The sequence below is a fragment of the Arctopsyche grandis genome, chromosome 7 (genome assembly GCF_051622035.1).
Source record: "Arctopsyche grandis isolate Sample6627 chromosome 7, ASM5162203v2, whole genome shotgun sequence".
NCBI lineage: Eukaryota > Metazoa > Arthropoda > Insecta > Trichoptera > Hydropsychidae > Arctopsyche > Arctopsyche grandis.
Window position 1 is genome coordinate 18,825,282 of NC_135361.1, and position 21,743 is coordinate 18,847,024.

The 21,743-nt window shown below is 33.4% G+C and overlaps 2 protein-coding genes across 3 annotated transcripts in view; both read right to left on the reverse strand.

Moving 5' to 3' along the window:
* Positions 1 to 21,743, reverse strand: part of LOC143914659 (uncharacterized) — a 198,483-nt gene that overhangs the window by 160,064 nt on the left and 16,676 nt on the right. The gene's annotated exons all lie outside the window — the stretch shown is intronic.
* The window catches only part of if (integrin subunit alpha inflated), a 99,847-nt gene continuing 80,656 nt past the window's right edge, over positions 2,553 to 21,743 (reverse strand). The window contains exons 5-26 of one of the 2 annotated variants that reach the window (XM_077434940.1): positions 21,594 to 21,711; positions 20,588 to 20,649; positions 15,334 to 15,382; positions 14,691 to 14,762; positions 12,705 to 12,880; positions 12,411 to 12,620; positions 12,229 to 12,331; positions 11,914 to 12,151; positions 11,662 to 11,831; positions 11,236 to 11,384; positions 10,932 to 11,158; positions 10,617 to 10,857; positions 9,513 to 9,682; positions 9,252 to 9,430; positions 9,017 to 9,160; positions 8,729 to 8,866; positions 7,713 to 8,649; positions 7,277 to 7,639; positions 6,809 to 7,197; positions 6,428 to 6,738; positions 6,130 to 6,360; positions 2,553 to 5,184 (exon numbers count right to left, since the gene is read on the reverse strand). In XM_077434940.1, coding sequence (XP_077291066.1) covers positions 5,095 to 5,184; positions 6,130 to 6,360; positions 6,428 to 6,738; positions 6,809 to 7,197; positions 7,277 to 7,639; positions 7,713 to 8,649; positions 8,729 to 8,866; positions 9,017 to 9,160; positions 9,252 to 9,430; positions 9,513 to 9,682; positions 10,617 to 10,857; positions 10,932 to 11,158; positions 11,236 to 11,384; positions 11,662 to 11,831; positions 11,914 to 12,151; positions 12,229 to 12,331; positions 12,411 to 12,620; positions 12,705 to 12,880; positions 14,691 to 14,762; positions 15,334 to 15,382; positions 20,588 to 20,649; positions 21,594 to 21,711 — 4,767 coding nt within the window. In that variant the 3' untranslated portion in view covers positions 2,553 to 5,094. The remainder of the gene's footprint in view (positions 5,185 to 6,129; positions 6,361 to 6,427; positions 6,739 to 6,808; positions 7,198 to 7,276; positions 7,640 to 7,712; positions 8,650 to 8,728; positions 8,867 to 9,016; positions 9,161 to 9,251; positions 9,431 to 9,512; positions 9,683 to 10,616; positions 10,858 to 10,931; positions 11,159 to 11,235; positions 11,385 to 11,661; positions 11,832 to 11,913; positions 12,152 to 12,228; positions 12,332 to 12,410; positions 12,621 to 12,704; positions 12,881 to 14,690; positions 14,763 to 15,333; positions 15,383 to 20,587; positions 20,650 to 21,593; positions 21,712 to 21,743) is intronic. The other variant, XM_077434941.1, reaches the window with a different exon arrangement.

Consider the following 21,743-nt stretch of genomic DNA (forward strand, 5'->3'; position numbering starts at 1 on the left):
GCCAAGCCACAATCTAAATGCCAAGCCATAATCTAAATGCCAAGCCACAATCTAAATACTCGGCATTTAAGGATTTCCATCAGGAAATTCTGCTATGGTTATAAATTCATAAATTCCGGTGGTTTAAACCAGTCTTTATAAACATTGACACGGATTATACGACCTATGTTCAATGCATTTCTTTTCAATGCTACCTGGAAAGGCTTAGCGGTTAGTATTCTTGTTTATCTTTTACATCTTAGTTAGTATTCTTGTTTATTTCTTGGTTAGTAATCTTCTTGTTTAATAAGTTTGTAGTTAATCTTCTTGTTTATCGGCGTATTTCAGGCTCATGGACTTGTTGGCAAAACGCCGTTCGGCGTTGGTCAGCATTCAAAGGGTTAAGGACAGACTGTCCACGATCTATCCAGAGTCAAAAGATTTAAATACCTGGATACTTGGTTAAATGAAGAGATGGACCCAGATGAAGACTTAAGAATTCACTTTGAGATGGCGTTCATAAAATTTAAGGCTTCGCCTAAAAACAAGCATCTCATTCTAAACCAGTGGTTCTCAGGCGAAATTTTACCGTGGCCGCACAGGTGATAATAGTGGTCCCATGGAAATGTCTGGTGGCCGCACCAAATTTAATCAAATAAATTAAAGTTACAAAAACACATTTGTCCATAAATCAATATATATCGTGTATTACCCTTCAATAAGCTACACGTCAAATTTGAAATTTATATATACATATGAGAGTTAAAACTATAAATATTTATATATTAGAGATAACGAGAACCAATAGAGCAAATTTCATAAAATATAGAGTGAATTATAGGCGTTTAAACAATTAAAATCTTATATCGCCATATCAAGGCGAACAGGTTGGAAGATACGGGACGAACGCTTATTAAACGTCAGGGAGATTTACTTTCCGCGTGTTTAAAACGCGTCGTATACGATATTTTATCTCCAACGTAATGGCAGACGATACATTAACGTGTATTGATGACCAATGAGCAATATGGCAAAGTATGAAAACGATCGGATAAGAGATAAAAATGACCACTGACACGAAAGCCATATGAAACGTAAAGGAGGTATGTAATAATAAAAAGTGGATCAATTTATTCATAAAATAAAAGAAATTTTAACATTTTGGTATCTATTTATTTAATAACAATGCAAATGGAAATTGCTCAATACTCCTTTCTTCCAATACAAGCCGCATTGCTGCTTCTAAGTTTGCGTCTGTCAGCTGGTTTCTAAATTTTTTTTTAATAAAGTGCATTACACTGAATGATCTTTCGCAATATACGGTAGTGGGAAAAATAGACAATATTAATAAAGCAATTGTTGCCAAATCTGTATATTAGTTTGTTTCATTGTCAACGTATATTTCCGACCAAAATTTTTTAACCGAAATATTATTAAAATGGTTATTAAGTACTTGATCATGACTAATTTCTAATAATGCATATTTTACGTTAGCCCAGTTAATTAATCTCAATACTGAAAATGATTTTAATCTATATTGTAGTACATACTATGAAATTTTCATTTGTCATCATAATATAAGGGGAAGATACAAAAGAAACAGTTCAAGAAACAGAAAATATTCAATTCGTCGAACCTTTTATCAAGTTCCAGATTCAGAGATTTAAGACACTCTATTATTTTAAGTTTTAATTTTAATTTTGAAGTTATTTCTGTCATCTTATCTATGAAATCACTAACATAAGATAAAATTGAAAAATTGTCATTTTCAACTTCTGTCACAAGGCTTTTCGCTATAATTTTAGTTTGTCATTGATGAGCATGGTTTCTATATTATTGTTAAGTTACTTTTTTTTAGTCTTTAAAATATATTTAAATTTTTTTAAATATTAGTATTATTTACTATTAAGTCGCTGGTGGCCGCAGTAAAATCCACTAGTGGCCGCACTTGAGAACCACTGTTCTAAACATGCATTTGATATTTGCGATCGGCGTTGGTCAGCATTCAAAGGGTTAAACAGGTATAAACCCATTTATTAAACACAACATCTATGGTCAAACGATTGACAGCCACAGAGACATTTATGAACAAGTTTTTGCAGTATTTTCTAATCGGCATAAATCGAGATGCTGAATAACTTAAATTTTTGCGAAAGGGTTAGGATAGGGTTGGCTATTTGTTGGAACCGTTTCGATGAAATCAAATAAATTGGCAATTTATTGATCTTGGAGTCAGTCACATACGTCAGGTCTGCTAAAAACATGGATGCATTCCTGCGAGGTGCGAAGAGACACCTCTGTGAGGGACAGTACATATAAGTTAATTATAAATTTTAGAGTTAAGTATAATAATTAAGATGTATTTTTTAAATTAGCTTGATAGCTAAATATATATATAAATAAATAAACATATCCAAGGTCTGGCCAGAAGCATACGAAATAGAGCCTGTGATCACACAATTGAAAGCATTACATGCTGGTTGATAATAAATCGGGAAAGGGACTAAGAATGCGACATTACGAAGCAAGGTGTAGTAATTAATACATGTATACATTTCGTTATTTTTACAAAATTGTTTTATTTACAGAAAACATTTTATCAATTAATTCAACAGACATTGTACATAACAAATCGTATATTCATTCATTAATGTATTTACGGCACACATACAAAGAGACTCGACGATCGTCCGACAGTTGATCATTTATGCATCGTTGAAAATGTTCCACGTGTAAGTGCCGAAGCTGTCTTGACGAGATTTAACAAGTCATGGATGACTGATTGATGATCTCACGCACAAGATACTTAAAAGTTCAATTGTGAGAGATATCTATGGCTAACTTGAACGATTTTACCGTCATTACAAGTGTTAAGTGTAAGTACAAGCGATTCTATCATGTAAATTATATAGCACTTAATCAAAGATCTGATGTATATAAAAATTCAGACTTTCATCGAGGCACAATTTATGAAATAAAAGGCATTTTCATACTGAAAAAAATTCACATCTCAAAAGGCAATATATATTTTGTCGTTGATTATACATATTATTCTTTTACGAAAATATAATTCATTATTCGTCAACTTAAAATTTAGTGACTGATTTTTTTTTTGTTTAATTTTTGAAACGAACTTATTTATACTGTAGAGTAAAATGCGTACTATTATTATGAACAAGCTTGCGTTATTAAAATTTTGCATTTACAATAGTCAGCTTATATTATTTTTTACTAATCAATAAAGTAAGATGCACTTCCTATAAAATTTATATAAATTAATAAGTTAATTTCAAAATTAATTACCTAAAAATTAAAATTATAAGTTAAATAAAAACATGTTTTTTATATCACAATTGGAAATATATAAATAAATATATTTTTATAATTGTTAATACAGATCTCTATTCCTCAAATATTCAGTGAATTATCATAGTTTATTAATATATATATTAGTGAATGTAATAGATTGATTTTAAATAAAAAATATGTGATCTTATATTTTCTTTTAATTATTACATATTTATTTATTTAAATAGTATTAAAAAATATTTATCTTTCGAAATTGATATTACATACATCATGGACGAGCTAATTCTATACATAATATTAAAACATTCATTATCGAATATGTATGTATTATAATATTACACGGATATTTCTTCTAATTAAAATATTTGATTTTATATTAATTACGACGCGTTCCCTAATAATTAGGGGGTGCACATATAACACATTGAATGATTTATTGAACATACATACTATATAGTTCACAACAATTTTTGCATACATATGTATCTATAGATATATATATACATAAATTCTCCATATACATATGTATATTGTATATACAAAAAAAAATCTGTTTCCTCGAATATATACTATAATCCAATCTGACTAATTAATTGTACACAAGTAGCGTATCATATTACAATATAATTATGGCAGTAATTACAGTTTTAATCTAAATTCACATATAAAGCGTTCATAATAAAATCGATCAGATCACATTATTATCATCCCGAAACGTAGTAGTAGTAGTAGTAGTAATAATAAATTTGGCATTAATACTCTTTCAGACTACAATTATTATAATCAAGTGTGGCTTTATATACTGAAATTCGTTAGTTTGTAATTTTAATAAATAAATCCACAACCGAACCAAGAACAAAATAAAAATCACTCATACCGACATACATACATACATACATACAAAAATGGCAACATATTGAATAACTATACCGTGTGAACATTTTCGATATGCATCATTTGATAATTACATATGTATATTATTAGACTTTGTAAGCGCCATTGCAATAAATACAATACTACTGACGTTCACGTATCAAATACAAAAATGAACACACCAATATGTTTTCACTAGAACGTAAGGCTTTATTGCGACACTTTCTAAATTAAGATAGTAAGAGCTCATACGAACTCATCACGTTAAGGCACCATTGTGAAAAAGCCAATTTTTTACTTAATTTATCCACTAAAATTAACACTAACTAAGCTGTATAATTTTTTTTTTATATGTATATAAAATCTAATTAAACAATGCAACTTTATTGTAAAAAAATCAGTGCTAGTCATCGAAGCAAATTTAATATTATTATTTAAATCTACAATTTGCTCAGACAGTCAACACCGATGTCAATGGCACATTTCAAGCAGTTGTGTAGTATTCTAATCGGACTATAAAATATTCAATTGTGATGCTACTTACAGCTGCATTTTCAAAATGCATAAATCTAAAAGCCGGGAAACCGCTTCGGATACGATACCGCTGATTTGCGAGGGCGAATTTCTAAAATTGCAAAATACTATGTCTCAAAGTCATAAAAACAACGAATCCCATTTAAACTAACATCAAACATATAAAATTTTTCATCGTTTTCGTATTCATTTGTTATACATAACTTAGAGTCTTTCAACAGTCTTTCCGTCGAATTTAAATATACATATAGTTCATTTTCTATGTAGAATATTTTTTCAAACTCAACTCACTGGTAAGAAAGTGGTTAGATTAGGTTAGATTATCACTGGTTTGTTGAGTTTAATTACGATTTATAGAGCGCGCTAATATCGCGTCGACGTCGCCGATGAAGAAGACCGTCAAAGTTGTTCGTCTCCGTGACCGTAACCGTTGCGGTTCAGAGGCTGTCGTTCTGGAGTTTCCGGCCGGTGCCGTCTAAAGAATCCAAGCTGAAACAAACATACATCATATACATCTTTTATCTCATATATAAAACAAAGACCGCTCGTTGTATGCGTGTAATTCCTTTCTGATTGTTTACCGTTACGACACAGACATTAATTTTTTTCATTGAAATTTATTTTATTTTATTTATTCAATCAATCATACAAACTCGTCTAACAGATGTCGTCCAATGCGAAGAGTGTGCTATGTATAGATTAATAATTTAAACAGAAATGTAATATTAATAGAAGTGGCTTTAGGTGTTCTTTTGTTGTCAAGTGACATTCTGTCCACGGACAGATCAAAATAATTTTAGCATCAGTCGTATTTGACGCTTGGTGCTCGACGTATGTCTGATAAAAACTTCTGTTTGTTTATATTACTCGCAAGATGGGCAAGCATTGGTAAAAATTGTACAATACATTCAAAAACACACAATAAACAACATGGGATACATTTTTATAAGTAAATTGATCTGATTGTATTCCGTGCGATGTAGCGTATTTATAGAGACGTACCGCGTAAAATTGACAACAATTATTTATTCGTACGGGCCCCTCTATTCTTATTACATCTCTCTGGGTATAAAGCCATTTATCAAACACGACATCTATGGTCGAACGATTAACCAGCAGAATAGACTAATAGTTAGCATGTAATGCTTTGAACAAAGTCGTCACGGGTTTAATTCCCACTGGTTTCTGCTGGCCACACCTTGGATTTGTGACTTCAGTTCGATCATTCGATATTAAAGTTTGGCCAACGGCGTATGAGATAGAACCCGTGACCACACAATTGAAAACATAACATGCTAATCAATTGATCTATGTTGCTGGTTATAAATAAATTGAATACAAATAAAATAAACAAATGAGTGTTTATTTAGCCTTATGGGTTAACCACATAACTAAATTACATGACTAAAAACTGTAGCATATTGCGATATTTACCTTATAGAGAGCAAATATGAGCAGGAGCAACAATGCAGTTCCGGCAAAGGCCGAAAGTAGGACAATCCAAAGTGGTACAGGCTCTGCTTCCTGAGGAGGTGTCCTTGGAACAATATTTGTAACAGCTTGTTGAGCATACGGCTCTCTATCCAACGGTGTACCTAAATGATGCACCTCGAGCACTCTCAATACTCCAACCGACGCAAGCGATATCGGTCTGTCATGTGCCAACTGCAAACCAACGATACAATTAAAACACTGCATGTTGAATTTGAAGTGAAATTTATTTCAAACATACCTTTTTGAGGGTTTGAGCATTGACTCGTCCCCGTATTGCTACCCAAATTTCATTGTTTGCCGACAGTGCTCCGGTGACACACCTCATGACGTTGCATTTTAGTCCTGGACATAGCATGGCGTCTTTCAATCTCTTTTCGTTCATTTGTTCGTGCGTCAACTTTTCATCTTCGGATATTTGTCGTTTGACACGTTGCTGGTGATCCCAGCGGAAAAGTTCTTCGGGTCGACTCGTCGGAACGTTGTCACCAATGATAACGCCGGAGTTGGATTGATAAGATGATGATGATTCGTATGATTTAGAATCACCTCCTAATTAAAATCAACCATAAATTCCAAGCTCGGTTTTGAAATATAAGTATAAAAAAATACGATTGTATACCTTGAGATCGATCTGCATGCCAACTTGTTCTTTGTCTGTTGGCGTTGGTGCGTCTTGCATTTTCACTCGCACTTCCGGTGTCTTCTATGCTTTGAAGTGCTCCTAAATCTAATGCACTCACTCTGTAACCTTTACCAGCAGCTGCGGCACCCAAAGGACCCGGATCTTGGATGGAGCCTACGTAAGTGTTTCCAGCACTGACATACGTTACTCCACCGCCTGCACGCGTAGATCCAGCAGTTGATTGTCCTGAGCTTGATCCTTGGTTCAATACAAAAGCTCTAGATCCAGCATTTGCAAGATCTTTATTTACGGTTTCTTCTGTAGACCAGGCGTGACGTGTTCCACTTGCTCCCGATGCATAGCCGTCATTACCTTCATTCCAATTCCTACGAGTAAAATTAAGAAAAATTTTAATATATCGATTATAAAATAGCAATCAAATCTATTTATCTATTAATATATTACCTCTGAGAAGATGTGTTATATCTGGAAGATTGGTGCCCACCTACATTAACACGTCTAGCACCTCCCGTTGTGTATGAACCGGTGCCATAACGTGTACTTCCACCTTGACCTTGTTCCAAATCGCTTGATTGTCCATAATATCTGGTACTTCCAGTTTGACCTTGCCCTTGAGCTCCTTCATTGCTTCCCTGATTATAACCATACTCCCGAGAGTGATACCTTGTACTACCATACTGTCCTTGATTTTCACCACCACCCTGCACCTGACCTTGCCTTTGAGAAGTGCTGTACCTGGATTCACCAGACTGGCCACGTGATCCAGCACCATATGTTCTCTCATAACTATTTGAAGCACCACTTATTCTAAAATTATACAATGATGTTATTATTTAAGTCATGTTCAAAGTAACAGTAAATTCAAAGTGATAATATTTACCTGTTATTGAATGAACTTCCCGCTTCTCCTTCTGCTCCTTGTGTATAATATTCAGTGCTACTTTCGGTTTTCTTGACATTACCGTCAGCGTCGATAATGGAAGTAATATTTCTAATTGTATGATAGACGATAGGTTTGCCCAGAGTCGAATTCCATGTTGTATAAGTACGGTTGCGATATTCCGTTTTAGGGTTAGATGTATAAATAACGTTCCCCGTGTTTCCAACTGTACCAGTCGATACTGCACTACCCCATTGTCCACTCTGCGATCCACCAGCTCCGCCTTCCCTACTCGTAGACGAAACTACAGTTTGACCTGAAGCACCGTCTTGTCCTCTACTTTCTGTTCTTCCACCTTCTACGTTCCAATTTCCAGTTTGGGTGGTCGACCACTGTTTTCCCTGGTTGCTTCCAGCATTTACTCCACCCTGAGTTCCTTCTTGGGTGTATACATACCTAGTCTCTCCAGTGCTACTTCCAGCACTACCTGCTCCACCTTGAGTTCCTCCTTGGGTATACACGTATCTCGTCTCTCCACCGGCCTTTCCAACACTACCCGCCCCACCTTGAGTTCCTCCTTGGGTATACACATATTTCGTCTCTCCACCGGTGTTTCCAACACCACCCGCTCCACCTTGAGTTCCTCCTTGGGTATATACATATCTCGTCTCTCCACTGCCGCTTCCATACTGGTTCGTTCGACCACCAGCTTGGGAATTTACGTTATAACCACCTTCACGCCACTGACCCTGAGTTCCATTTTGATATACTATAGTGTTCCAGTCGCCAACTGCCCTTCCCCCCTGACCAGCATTTGACATATGCGCTTGTTGAGCACGTTGTATGTGAATTTGAGAACCATCACCGGTTTCAGCACCAATCCTCCTTTCTTCTTCGTCAATTTTCTTCATCTGTTCTTCAGTTAATGTACGATTTCCTTAAAATTCGAAAATAAAGATCGTGGTTTTACTTTTAGCATAAAAATGAAATCAAATTTAATTTCTGGAAATACATACCATATTTATGCGTAGAATTGTATGAATAGGTATGTGTTACTGTCCTACCACCGCCAGTTTGGACAGTACCTGAACTGGAAAATCCAGAATGCTCTTCTCCTCCAGTTTCTTCACCACTTATCGTTCCCCGTAATTCCCCTGTGAACAGTAGAAACATTTATTTTTTTATAAACAATATTATATGTATTCGTGAGCAACAGAATGTTTTTGAACTGAACTTTTTTTTTTAATTCAAAATGTCAAAGTTTAATAACATTTAAGAAATGCTAATGATAACTCGTTTCATACCTTTAAGTGCAGCACTGTTAGAATCCAAATATGTCTTTCTTTTAGCATCGAGAGGCAAATTGAGATAATTTACATATTCTGCCTTTTCGCACCTGATATTTCCAGAAGTTTCAGGCTGTTCCATCACGTACATTAACATGTCACCTGAAAAAATTACATATAAAATTAATAACTATATATATTTTATTATAATTAATAAAAAAAAATTATATGATGTTTGCAGTAATAGACTTACCAGCAAGTGTTTCATAAGGCCATGCCAAAAATATTTCAGCTTTTTCTACAGTTGAAGCACCCTTATTTTTGAAATTGTATATGTGAACAACTTGTGGACCAATTTCCATTTCTTGTTCGAAGTTATCTTCACGATAGTGACTGGCGTTATAATATAATATATCGGCAGGGATGGAATAACTTTAAAAAAATAAAATATATTAAATTTGAATCAGTTCCAAATGTATGACAGCTCAATACTAATAAATACAGGAAAAAATACCTTTCAACTGCAAGATCAGTCTCAACCCAAATTTCAACAGAAATGTCTCTATGATTGTTACCGATAGTGTATTCATTTTCTGGATTTGTGCTATTAGCGTACATGTGGAATTCATACATGAGTGGCATTCCAGCTTTGTAATATGGCTCAAGAAGCACACTGAACTTGACCTAAAATATTAAATAAAATGTTTATTTTTTATTTTGCTTTATATGTACATATCAACTGTCCTTGGATTAGCTATTTTCCTCAAATGGTAATTTTTTAAGACTTTCTTCAATACATTTTGATATGATTTTAAATTTTAACTTTTAACTTTATTTATTATACCGCAGTGACATTGCATAGGGATTCAATGTGCCATTGTGGCCAAACATTTATTTATTTTACAAGTATGCACCTTTACATTAAACACGACATCTATGGTCAAATTATTTTAAGTGTTATACAAAGCAAATACAAACATCAATTAGCATCTATGTATGGTCAAATTTGCAGCATTTTTTACAATTCAACGAAATTTGAGATGCTGAAAACTCGAAATTTGCGATAAATTGGGTAAGGTTGCTAATTTGTTGGAATCGTTTCAATGAAAATCAGATATTTTGGCAAACTCTGATAGTAAACAATCGACCTGGAGTCACAAATCCAAAGTCTGGCCAGAAGCAACCAGTGGGATTTTAACCCGTGACCACTTTGTTTGAAAGCATTATATGCTAACAACTAGATGAGAAAATAGTTGAGATATAAGAAAAATTTTACATTTAAATAAGTTTTAAGGTTCAAACACACTGAATCGTATGGCACGGGCACGTTCTTGGCCTCATGTGGTGGAAAATCATGACTCAAACCGCAGGGGTTTTTTTTCGACAAGTTTCTCTTACAAATATTCAAATATGGGAATCACCGTTATCGATAAATGTCAAACATATGTCAATACAAAGATTTTCGGCCCAGATGCTATAGCATAGATCAGGCGTGCTAGCGGTTTTTTTTACATATGCAAAACTATAAAAAAAAAAACACGTAGCGCGCACCTCTCTGTCTGTCTGTGTCTTTAAAGCAGATCTAATATATTATGTATACTCAATCAAGCATATTTACCAAACTATCTTGAGGCAGAGGATTTCCAATGTCGCATTTGAGCGATTGATTCACATTGTTATTTTGCACTAAACATTGCACCAGCACATCCGACTCATCAGATCGTTTAATATTCACGAAATTGATGCCTCGAGGTAGATCCAAATTGTAAGACGCTTCAAACGCATCTTCTCCAGTGTTGTGAATCACAACGTCTATGACCAAATTCTCTCCAGATCCCAGTAGATATTTCGTAACAGTCCTGTTAACGTTAACATCAATAGACACAATGCCATACATTAAATATAATATTTTACAATCTAACAATTAACTTACGAATTAGCCGTCATATGCAAGTCAGGTATGCAAACATTATCGGGACCGCAATTCTTTTGAATGTTAATGGATGCAACTTGCGAATTCATTGTATTCTGATCCAAAATCGGCAACAGAGCTGATCTGGGATTTCTTTGCCGTGTAGCGTACGGGTTTGAACTTTGCTGACCCTTCATAGAATATCGAATCTCTGCTTCGATCGGAGTCAATTTATCTCGAATATTATTCTGAAGAAATATAAAAATTCATTTACAAAACTAATTTATGTAATTGTATTAGGAAGGAAACGGAATTAAAATAATACCTTTATATAAACCATCATATTGTTGCAATATGATTGATTTCGAATAAGTGGAATAGTGAAGTTCATATCCCTCTTCGTTTCATCGTTAATGAAGTACAAACGAGGATCTAATGGTTTCTTTGGATCCAATAATATTTGCAGATTGAAGTCTATAACGAAAACAATTGTATAGAAATTGACGCACTCGGCACAGTGTCCTTTGCTTTTAAATAATAGTGAAAAATATAAGCCCCAAAACATATTTGTGCAGGAATATAATAGCTGGTGTGCACAGTGCATAACATTTAGAAGGATTGACGACACAAACGGTCCATCGTAAACTCACCCAATTCACAAATATATCGGTTTGCTTGTAATAAAACGATAACGTTTTCGTATAACTTAAGAAGAAATCTTCAAAAAAGGTTTTATTTTGGGAAAACTTACCGACAACGGAATCCACGTTGATACCATTGTAGATCAGGCAATACTTTAAATTGGTGCAGGTGACGTTTTGTTTACTCTTATAAAGCGTACAATTTTTTTCATCTAAAGAAATTAGATTGGAATCGGTGACAAACTCAACACCGGCCATCATTTTTACAACAGGTTTTGCCCTAAAAACGTAATAATTCATATACATTTCTTAGAATATTATATATGTATAACTAGAGCGCAATTAAAACAACATAAAATTACCTGAAAAGAAATACTGCATCTGAATCATAAGCACCGACGACCAAGTCGTTATATTCGTTGTTATCCAAATCAACACCACCGGCCACAGAGAAGCCAAAAGTGCTCAAAGCACTTTGATAAACATCTTCAGCTTTTATAATCTGAGAAGGCTTCTTGCGAACACCATCAGGCCCACCGTGGTAAATGTAAACAGCTCCACGTCCGCTTACTCCATCATATGGAGCACCGACAGCAAAGTCTTCAAAATTTTCACAAAACAATTTTAGCACACACATAATTATCAAACGAAATTTGCAGCTAATGAAAGAAAATCACCTCCATAACCATCCAAATTAATATCACCGAGAGATGTCAACGATAAACCGAACCGAGATTTAGAATTAACACCATCCCGAATGTGGATACGTTGAAATCTTCCCTAAATCAAAAATTAAACAATGAATACAAAGCTATTTGATAATATATATATTATGCGATAATTAATACGACTTCCATACCTCCACTGAATTTTGATATATGACATAAATTCGTCCGACTTCATATTTTCCTTCATTGTTTGGAACGGTGTAGAGTGGAGCACCGACAATGAGATCATCAAGACCGTCTCCATCGACGTCTCCAGCGCATAAACAATACCCAAAATATGCTCCTAACTGTTCGCCGGTAATGTTTTGAATATTTTGAAGGCTATTTGTGAATATAACCACCTATAACATAAAAAAAAGTCAATATAAAAACAATTTCATAAGAGATGACAAGATAAGAAAGCAGCTTATGTATTGATATATTACCTTTCCCAACAAATTAGTACCCCTTGGCATTCCAACGGCTACTCCCTGTTCATCGTTTCCATTGAAATAACCAGCTGCGACAGAGTAGCCGAGATATGAGTCGTCGTCGATGGCTCTACTCTCGCCGGTACTCACAACGTTCGGTCGGTCGTCCAAGCTCTGAGAATACACTTGACCTAAAAGTTATCAATAATATTCAATTAGTACCTGGCATTCAATATGCGTACGTCATGTATTAATCGGTTGGATTTGTATTATATTAGAATATTAGCACCCATTGTATATAACCCTGTTAATACATAAATTTTTTCACTTCAATAATATTTCACATTTAAATACGTTTAACAATGTGCATAAGTGCATTATATAATAATACATCCACCACCGTTTAGTACTTACTACCTTTAGTACGTTACATATAAGACTATTTTTATATTTATAATATTGTAAATAAATGTAAGTTGTATGTAAAAATACCCAATAACATTATATTATAGTTTTCAATTGCGTCCCAAATTATTTTATATGATTTAATTATGTATGTATTTGTTATTTTATTTAGATTTAAATTAATAATTAACATTTCCCAATTTTAGATGTGAGTATTTTATTATCATATAAGTATGTATGTAAATTATTTGAACCGGAATTGAATTTTATTTAAAAAAAAAAAACATTTGAATAATTCAGATGCATGAAAAATATTTGCATTTGTTTTCTGTATTAAAAAAACATGCAATAAAATATACATATAGTATTTTTGTACTACATGATTTTTTACATGCAATTTAATTTTTTTTATTTATTTATCTAGTTTAATTATATACCTAATGCGTCCAAATAAACATTCATTTACTTTACACATAACATGCAAAACATTGACGGGTCTGCCATATGTATATTTTCTATCAACCGTACTCCAGCTAGATGAAACAACTATCATTGAATAATCAACAATGAACAAAAACACTATCAACTGTCTGTACGTCAATGTTCTCTATCTATTGTCTACTGTCTAAAATGTACACATGCAATATTATCTTCCATCATAATTTTTATTTATTTCCTAATTCGTCTCCAAATATATGTAGTTAGTTTAGTTCAACACAGTTTTTTTTTCAACATTAATTAATGGCTGGCTTACACTTAAAAATGACGGCATTCCTAATATTTCAAATGAAATTAAAATTTGGTTTATATATTTTATAAATCAAAAAGGATCGAGTTATATAATATGTATGTAAACAAGCCATTAATTTTAAGCCCAATAAAAATTTTGAATAATTTCTTTAACATCGTCCGTAAATCATAGTACAAGTAAGTATGAGTACTAGTCGTATTGGTTCATATATAAAAATTTTGATGTCTTTTCAGCATTCTAGATACATATATGAGTGATTATTTGATGAATTCTGAATATATTCATATCCATCATTGCCAGAGTACAGCATGCTGTAGAAATAATAATAGTTGACAAAACATTTTCTGTAATTACAACATCAATTTTGGAAACAAAAAATATAAATATGTATGTACGACAAAAATGCAACATCGGTAAGGTGAGGGATAAAATATTAATACAATATATAATATGAATAAAATGCATATATGTGTGTGCTTTCTTCACGGTTGATCCCTGAAGCTGAAGCATCTGCACCATCGCTGGCCCAGCTACGTTCCTACACCGCATGAATTTAATGGATAGATGATTATACCCGAGCCGACACTATAGTTTTCCTTCCTAGATCGATTGAACAGTTCGGAGAGTAAACGAAGAGACTTAGGAGTTGGGAAAATAGTCTAGAGTTGACTCGGGTTGTACTTATGAAGCGGTATTAAGGAAAAGCGACAGTATCGAACACTGTATTTGAGACTGGGTCAGGCAGGAGTTACAACGGCCACTTGACATATTACAACGTGAGGAGTTAAAAGGCGGTCAGTGCTGGTCAACATTTTTTTTTTTTGTTTTGTTGCTGCGACTTTTACCTTCGCCGTACTCCTTGTACCTGGGAGGCATGAACGGCAAACGCACCGACGGATTTATCGCATACACCTGGCCTGCGAAACATGTGCTAAAAGTGAATATCTGGCGTATACCATACAGCAGTCATTATGAACCTTTCATTATAAAAACCCCAAAAATAAATATACATATTATACAAAACTTCGGAGAATAGAATCGTGCTATGCAAATATCTCACCAAAATTTTCAACTGAGAAAATTTGCATGTACATAGACATAGGAAATTTAAACGATAAAGTAGCACCAATGTATTATAGATTCAACTTGAAGAAGATCTATATCAATTTTACCTGAAGTTTTTATTACACCGCATTCAAATACCACATGTAAAGTTCTCGTTCATCTTTATTGGATTGGTATAAATATTAAAATCAATACAAGAAATGGCATACGAATACTCAAAATTACCTGTCCGTTTGGTTATACCTTCCGAATTCAAATTGTCATAAAATAGCTTTACAAAAAAATATACATTGAAAAGTGAAATGTATTCAAAATTATTTTTCGTATATAATATTGTACACAATATATTAACAATTTGAATCATCACATTTGAGAGCTATTTGTATGTAGAATTAAATTATTCAATAAAAAGATAATAATTACCTTGCCAATACCAACTGCCAGGAGCGCCCACATACAAATTACTTCCGTCCTGAAAATATGAAAAAAAAGACAGTTTGAGAAACAGATCAAACAACATAATGTCAACCCTTATTTTTATACAATAGCAATCGTGGGATGACTCGACACTTTCCCTGACACAAACGGACATTGAAAATGTTCACCAATGCTACTTAGGATCAATATAAATGGTAGAACGTGATTTGGAGCTTTCAAAAGCTTTCACGCTTTTTTTTTATCTATATATATATATATATATATATATATAAAATATAATATATCTAAGATGCACTTATGTGTTGTTAATGGAGTATATGTACATATATTTTTGTTGATAATTATGGATATATGCATGTTTTGTTACCTTTTTTAATCGAAAAATAAATGTATCAAATAATAATCATTAACAGGAAGATAAGAGTTTTGGGACATGAGAAACGCTTGTAAATGCTATGCGTGACACTGAGTAAAAAAAGGGAAAAGGATGAAATAAAAACGATAAGTCTGTTAAGAACAAAGATTAAACGCACACGACAGTTCACTTCCACGAAACCAATGGTATTCAAACATCTTTTCTGATACATAAACGTAATTAATTTGAATGTAGAAGATAGTCATTCTTTATTTGATAGTCATGAAAATTTAATCGAGTGTATTATAAGTAGAGGTAGGATAGTCACAGTGCTTTCCATTGTTCGGCAAACCTTTAACAATGCATTTACAACCTTTGAAAAATACACGGCCCCCTCAGGCTCCGGTGACTAATTATAAGTAAAATCTTCCTACCTACCTACATATACTATATATATATATATATATATATATATATATATATATATATATATATATATATATATATATATATATATATATATATATATATATATATATATATATATATATATATATATATATATATATATATATATATACAATATAAAACAGCAATAGAAAAAATAATCAATTAATTAACTAAATTAATTTTCAATTGGTAACATTGGAGGAAACATTGGTAGCAACAGTATATGTATATAGAAGTATATGTATACCAGAGGAAACAGTATTAGTATACCAGAGGAAACATTGGTAGCAAACAGTATATGTATATGGAAAATTATACTATAAAACGACTATTATACTACGGCAAGCGTTATTGCAGACAGACGACACACACAGAATATCGCTATTATATATATACTAGTGTTGTATTCGATGACAAATCATCGCATGGGTGTTGGCATATTAAGTTATTAAATTAAAAAAAATAAAAGAATTTCGTCGGTCATGTGTTCGATCCCCACGCGGTCGAATTTTTTTTCAAATACCTTTTAAATAAATTTATATTTAATTGTTTAATATGAAAAAAAAATGGTAAAAGCTACCTACCTACTTACATATGTATAAGCAATATAAAACACCGATAGAAAAATCAATTAATTAAATAAATTTCCAATAGTTGGCGGTAAATTCTCTGCCAAGTGGAAACATTAGTAACAATCAGTATATGTAAAAGTTTTTTTATTTTGTTATTGTATTCGTATATATGTCGTATATATTGGCAGTGGTTTAGCTGTGACGTACAAATGTATGTCGAATCGAAATGACTTTTATAGTACGGCGAGCGTTATCTCAGACAGAAAGACAGACACACAGACGGAATAGCGATTGAAATATGATATGATGATAATTTTAATTTGTTTTATTGAGTTTTGCAAAAATTGTAGCATTCATAACGTCGTAATAATTAGTTTAGATCAAATTGACTAAAAAATATTGTCATTTATAATATTTATGACTTTGAGGGTTTCCACCACTTAGGCTAAAAGCATTTAATACGGTGTTAATGGTGCCCGACCGGAGTGTGTACACGTCTACTTATCGGCATCACCATCCTGCGGGAAGGCGACGGGTCTTCCCGTCTTGATTTATGTAAATGCTGGTGAATTGTCGTCGATTAGACGCGGAGAAGACTCGGCGCCATGAGCCACGACGACTCCAATATGGCGGCCGGCCGCGGAATATGGCCGCGTGCAATAATTTAAGTGTTTCGCGAAAACGGGGGAGGGCGACCGCCGCACAATGGCGGCGTACTCTCCCGATTTGGAGTGAAACAATACGGGAGTGAGCACGAGACAAATGACAAAGGTTAAAGTCGTACGCCATATTTGGCGCGATCGGAGCGACGCGCGATGTAAAATGCAAAGCGTCGCGGCCATGTTGTCTGCGCCTCGACGCAGAACATAAGGATCCATCCCCTTACGTTTTCAATTTTAAAACGCTTTTTTTTTGTAATATACAGTACCTATGCCTACAAAATGGCGATGCCCTAATTAGCATTACGTAACGTAAATCAGAAAGTGTTCTATTGTACCAACTAATAATAGAACCAAGAAAAAATCCATTATTAACCACGTTATGGTTGTTTTTTTTTATGTTTGTTTATGTTTATGCTTCTCTTATGTTATTCCCGTTAAATTATCCATGTTGTCAATATTGCTCGTATCGGAAAATGGCGGTATTGTGCAGCAGCCCTGTTCATCGTCGTGTGGACACAATCGGTCGTAACTTTTGAACACGAGACAGTGTGAGGTACCCAGCTACAGCTACCTGGCATTTAGCATATATTCAAATTTGCCCGAACGCGAATAATAAAATGTCGATCTCGCTTGTGGCGAGCCAACCGCACTGCGCCATCAACCTCTATTTGGTAAATGGAATTCCCATTGTAGTGAAAAATGGTCTTCCATTGGTCCGTTTGGTATTGCCCTTTTATTTAGTAAAATTTTAAGGGATGATTGTCCTAGTTTGGCAGTTATTTCCAACATTGTCATGCAGTCCACCATTACAAACTGCTACTCAAACCAAATATGTGGATATAAAATATTTTTTTTGTATTAATAAGTCTGATTTTGGAGATAGTAAAATATGAAAACATATGTAGGCATATATGTTACAGTGGAAAAACATTTGACAAACATTATATCTTCCAGTTGTAAAACATTTGACTAGTTGGAATATATTCCATCTAACCTGGTACCAACTACCGTTAAAGTTGAAGTGTATTTTCAGTTGTAATATATTTTGACTAGTTGAAATGCAATCCGTCTAACCCAGTTTAATTCGATTCATATGGCGAATTACACTCCAACTGGTCAAAATATATTACAACTGAAAATACAGTTCAACTATAAGTCGGTACCAGGTTTAAATGGAGAGGTTAAGTTTTCATGAAAACGTCACTCGACTAGTAAATTGAGTTGGAAGGTCACATTTTTTTTTTTGAACACTTTAAAGCTATCGTAATACGATACTCGTTACCTTTATTCGTAATACCTAGCAAATATTAACGCATTATTGAATTCTAAAGCATTCACAATAAAATCAGAACTGTAAAAACTCAACTGCTATATTACAACTGTCGCACATTGTTGAAAGTGTATTTGCGCTTCTAGAGATATAATTTACTAGTTGAATTGTATTCGAATATGAATGACGTAAAACGCCCGTTGGAATGTATTACAATAGAAAATACACTTCGACTATAACATATATGTCGGTATAGCAAGTACGAAAGGCTCAAAGTTCACACACAATGTCTCCACGTATATACTGAATTGGACGATCACATTGGTGATTGAGTGTTTAAGAAAATCTATCAATAGAGTAATTGAATATGTAACAAATATTAACGCATTATTGAATTCTAAAGCATTCGTAAAAACATCAGAGCTGTCAAAACTCAACTGTTATAGTATTACAAACAACTGGCGCACATTGTTGAATGTGTATTTGCGCTTGTAGATATATAATTTACTAGTTGATATGTATTCGAATATGAATGACCTAAAATGCCAGTTGGTATATATTACAACTGAAGATACACGTCGACTGTAACATATACACCGATGTATTGAGACAGAAATTGAATGGCGACCGATAAAATGGGAGTCACCCAGAAGATTGGCAACAAAAGTTTATAATCAGCAGTTAATCGGAAAATTTCCACTCTCTTCATATTCAGGTCGTGAATGTTCTACTGGATAGACTGATGATAAGGCATACAGTAATCTTTTAAATATTGAAGTAGCCGGAACCAAATTCGATCAGGTGTATTATATCCTCCATTATTCGACAATAGGTTGGCACAATTGGAATGGGTTCGGCCACTTATGCGCCATTACGTCGCGAGTCTACCATCGCCAAATGGCGTCATCAATCAAATTGACACGTCTTATTAGCCAACACTCGCTTTAATTCTTTATTCAATTGTAAATGGAGAAAAGATTCGTGAGAAAGTGTAGATTCGATTGTTCGATCGAAAGATACGAGGCTCTCTTATCCTGAGGATCTGCCGGTAGTGGCCACCGCTATCGTCCTGCCCATATAATACCTCGTTAAATATTAAACAGTTTGTCAAGGGCAATGGAAAAATAAATAAAAAAAAACGACCAGTTTACTCTCTCCCGCTTCGGCAGGAGTGCCCAACAATTAATTTAGGAAAAATTTCGAAGGGCAGAAAACGCGCATCAGTCACGCACAGTCTTCAACGTCAGGATTCCTGATTATTTCCACCGAAACGATTCGTATCAACAGGTGTAAGCCGGGACACCCTAAACACGTGTTCGGTATCCTCTTTGTGTATAAAAACACTCGTCACGCAATCTCTGTCTTATTATAAGAGATCCTATTGGATGACGAAAAAAAAACTAATATACCTGAGACTTTGAAAACGTGATCGGAATTCTACATATTTAAATACCATTGAAATATTGAACAAAGTCAAAATAAATGTTAGGAATATTAATCATGTTTTCGAAAACAAACGTCTATTCTATAATTTTGTCATCAAGAGGAATCAAATATTGAATTAGACTTCTTCATGCGAATTCTGATTCGTATTTGTATACAAAAATTACGATTCATCCCTAAGCTATAATTTTTTGCAATCAACAACAATTTTCAAGGGTCTAACAACCGGTCGCCGTCAGTAAATAACAAGGGTCTGTGATTAACTCAAAGAAACGAGGTAAAAAAGAGGAAATTTGTTTGCTTTGAAATTCAAGCAGATGAAATAAAAAAAATACATAATATATGTTTACATTATACACGATAAAAAAAACACATCTTCCAATAAAAATATTTATGTGGAAAATAAGTGTGAAAGTCACGTTCGAACACCAGGATAGCCCTTTAGAATTTATATTTATATATTTATATGTAATGTAATTATTTATACCTTAGATATGGCAGCTCCCAAGCCGGCCTGACACGATCCTTGTCTATGATAGCCCCAATTTCCTGAAACATAATAATTTTACAATAAATATAAAGTAATAATAATATATTTTAATATAAAAAATGTAGTAATATATATATATATATATATATATATATATATATATATATATATATATATATATATATATATATATATATATAATACACTATATGTAGTAATATATATAAATAAATGTAGTAATATATTTTAATATAAAAAAAATCTATTCGATCCAATTTTGCGGCAATATTAAATTCAAATAGGCGAAAATACATATAAAAACACGAGAACTTTATATCAGTAATAATCAGAGATAAGTTAATCGTTAGGACACCATTGTTAATTTCTTAGAAAAAACATGTTTTTACAAGCTTTTTTGCTGTCTTGCATTGATCACTGATAAAACATTATATTGTTATTTTGCAATTATCATGAAGAGAAGTAGTAATAACATAATGTTATTTTGTTTTTAAGTAAAGATTTCGTCAGCATAGCTCGGTGGTTGGGATAATGTTAGCCCGATTGAAAAAAATTCTTCCGAGTGTAATCTGTAATGCTGCTGGTCAGATTTGGACGTTTGTAATTCCAAATCGATCGTTTCCTATCAGATTTTGCCAATTTATCTGATTTCACGGATGAAACGGTTCCTCGTCAAACTGGCAAAAACTTTCTTACTTACAATGTCACCACTACTTGAATGTGATTTAAAAATATATAATCTATAAATTTATGTATGTAAAAGTTTAATACCGTAAATGTTGCTCAGGAGCAAACCTGTAATGACATCATGGGGAAATATAAATTGAAAAACAATCACAAACCAATCTGATGTATTATGAATATGTTGCGATTTTTTACACCGCAAAAGTACATACATATACTTTCACATTTTTTATAAGGAAAATCCTTCAAGAAAGTGACTCGTTGACATAATTTAAAAAGGTAAATGGAAATTTTCACTTACGTGTCCTGCAAGGAGCGTATTCGAATATTTCGCTGAAACCATTTTTTGCAACATAGCACGTTCCCACGGGATCTCTTCGGTCTTTCGTCGCAAACGATACATAGCGCGGGGCGCAAGCCTGCAAAAATAAAATAATAATTAGAATTATAA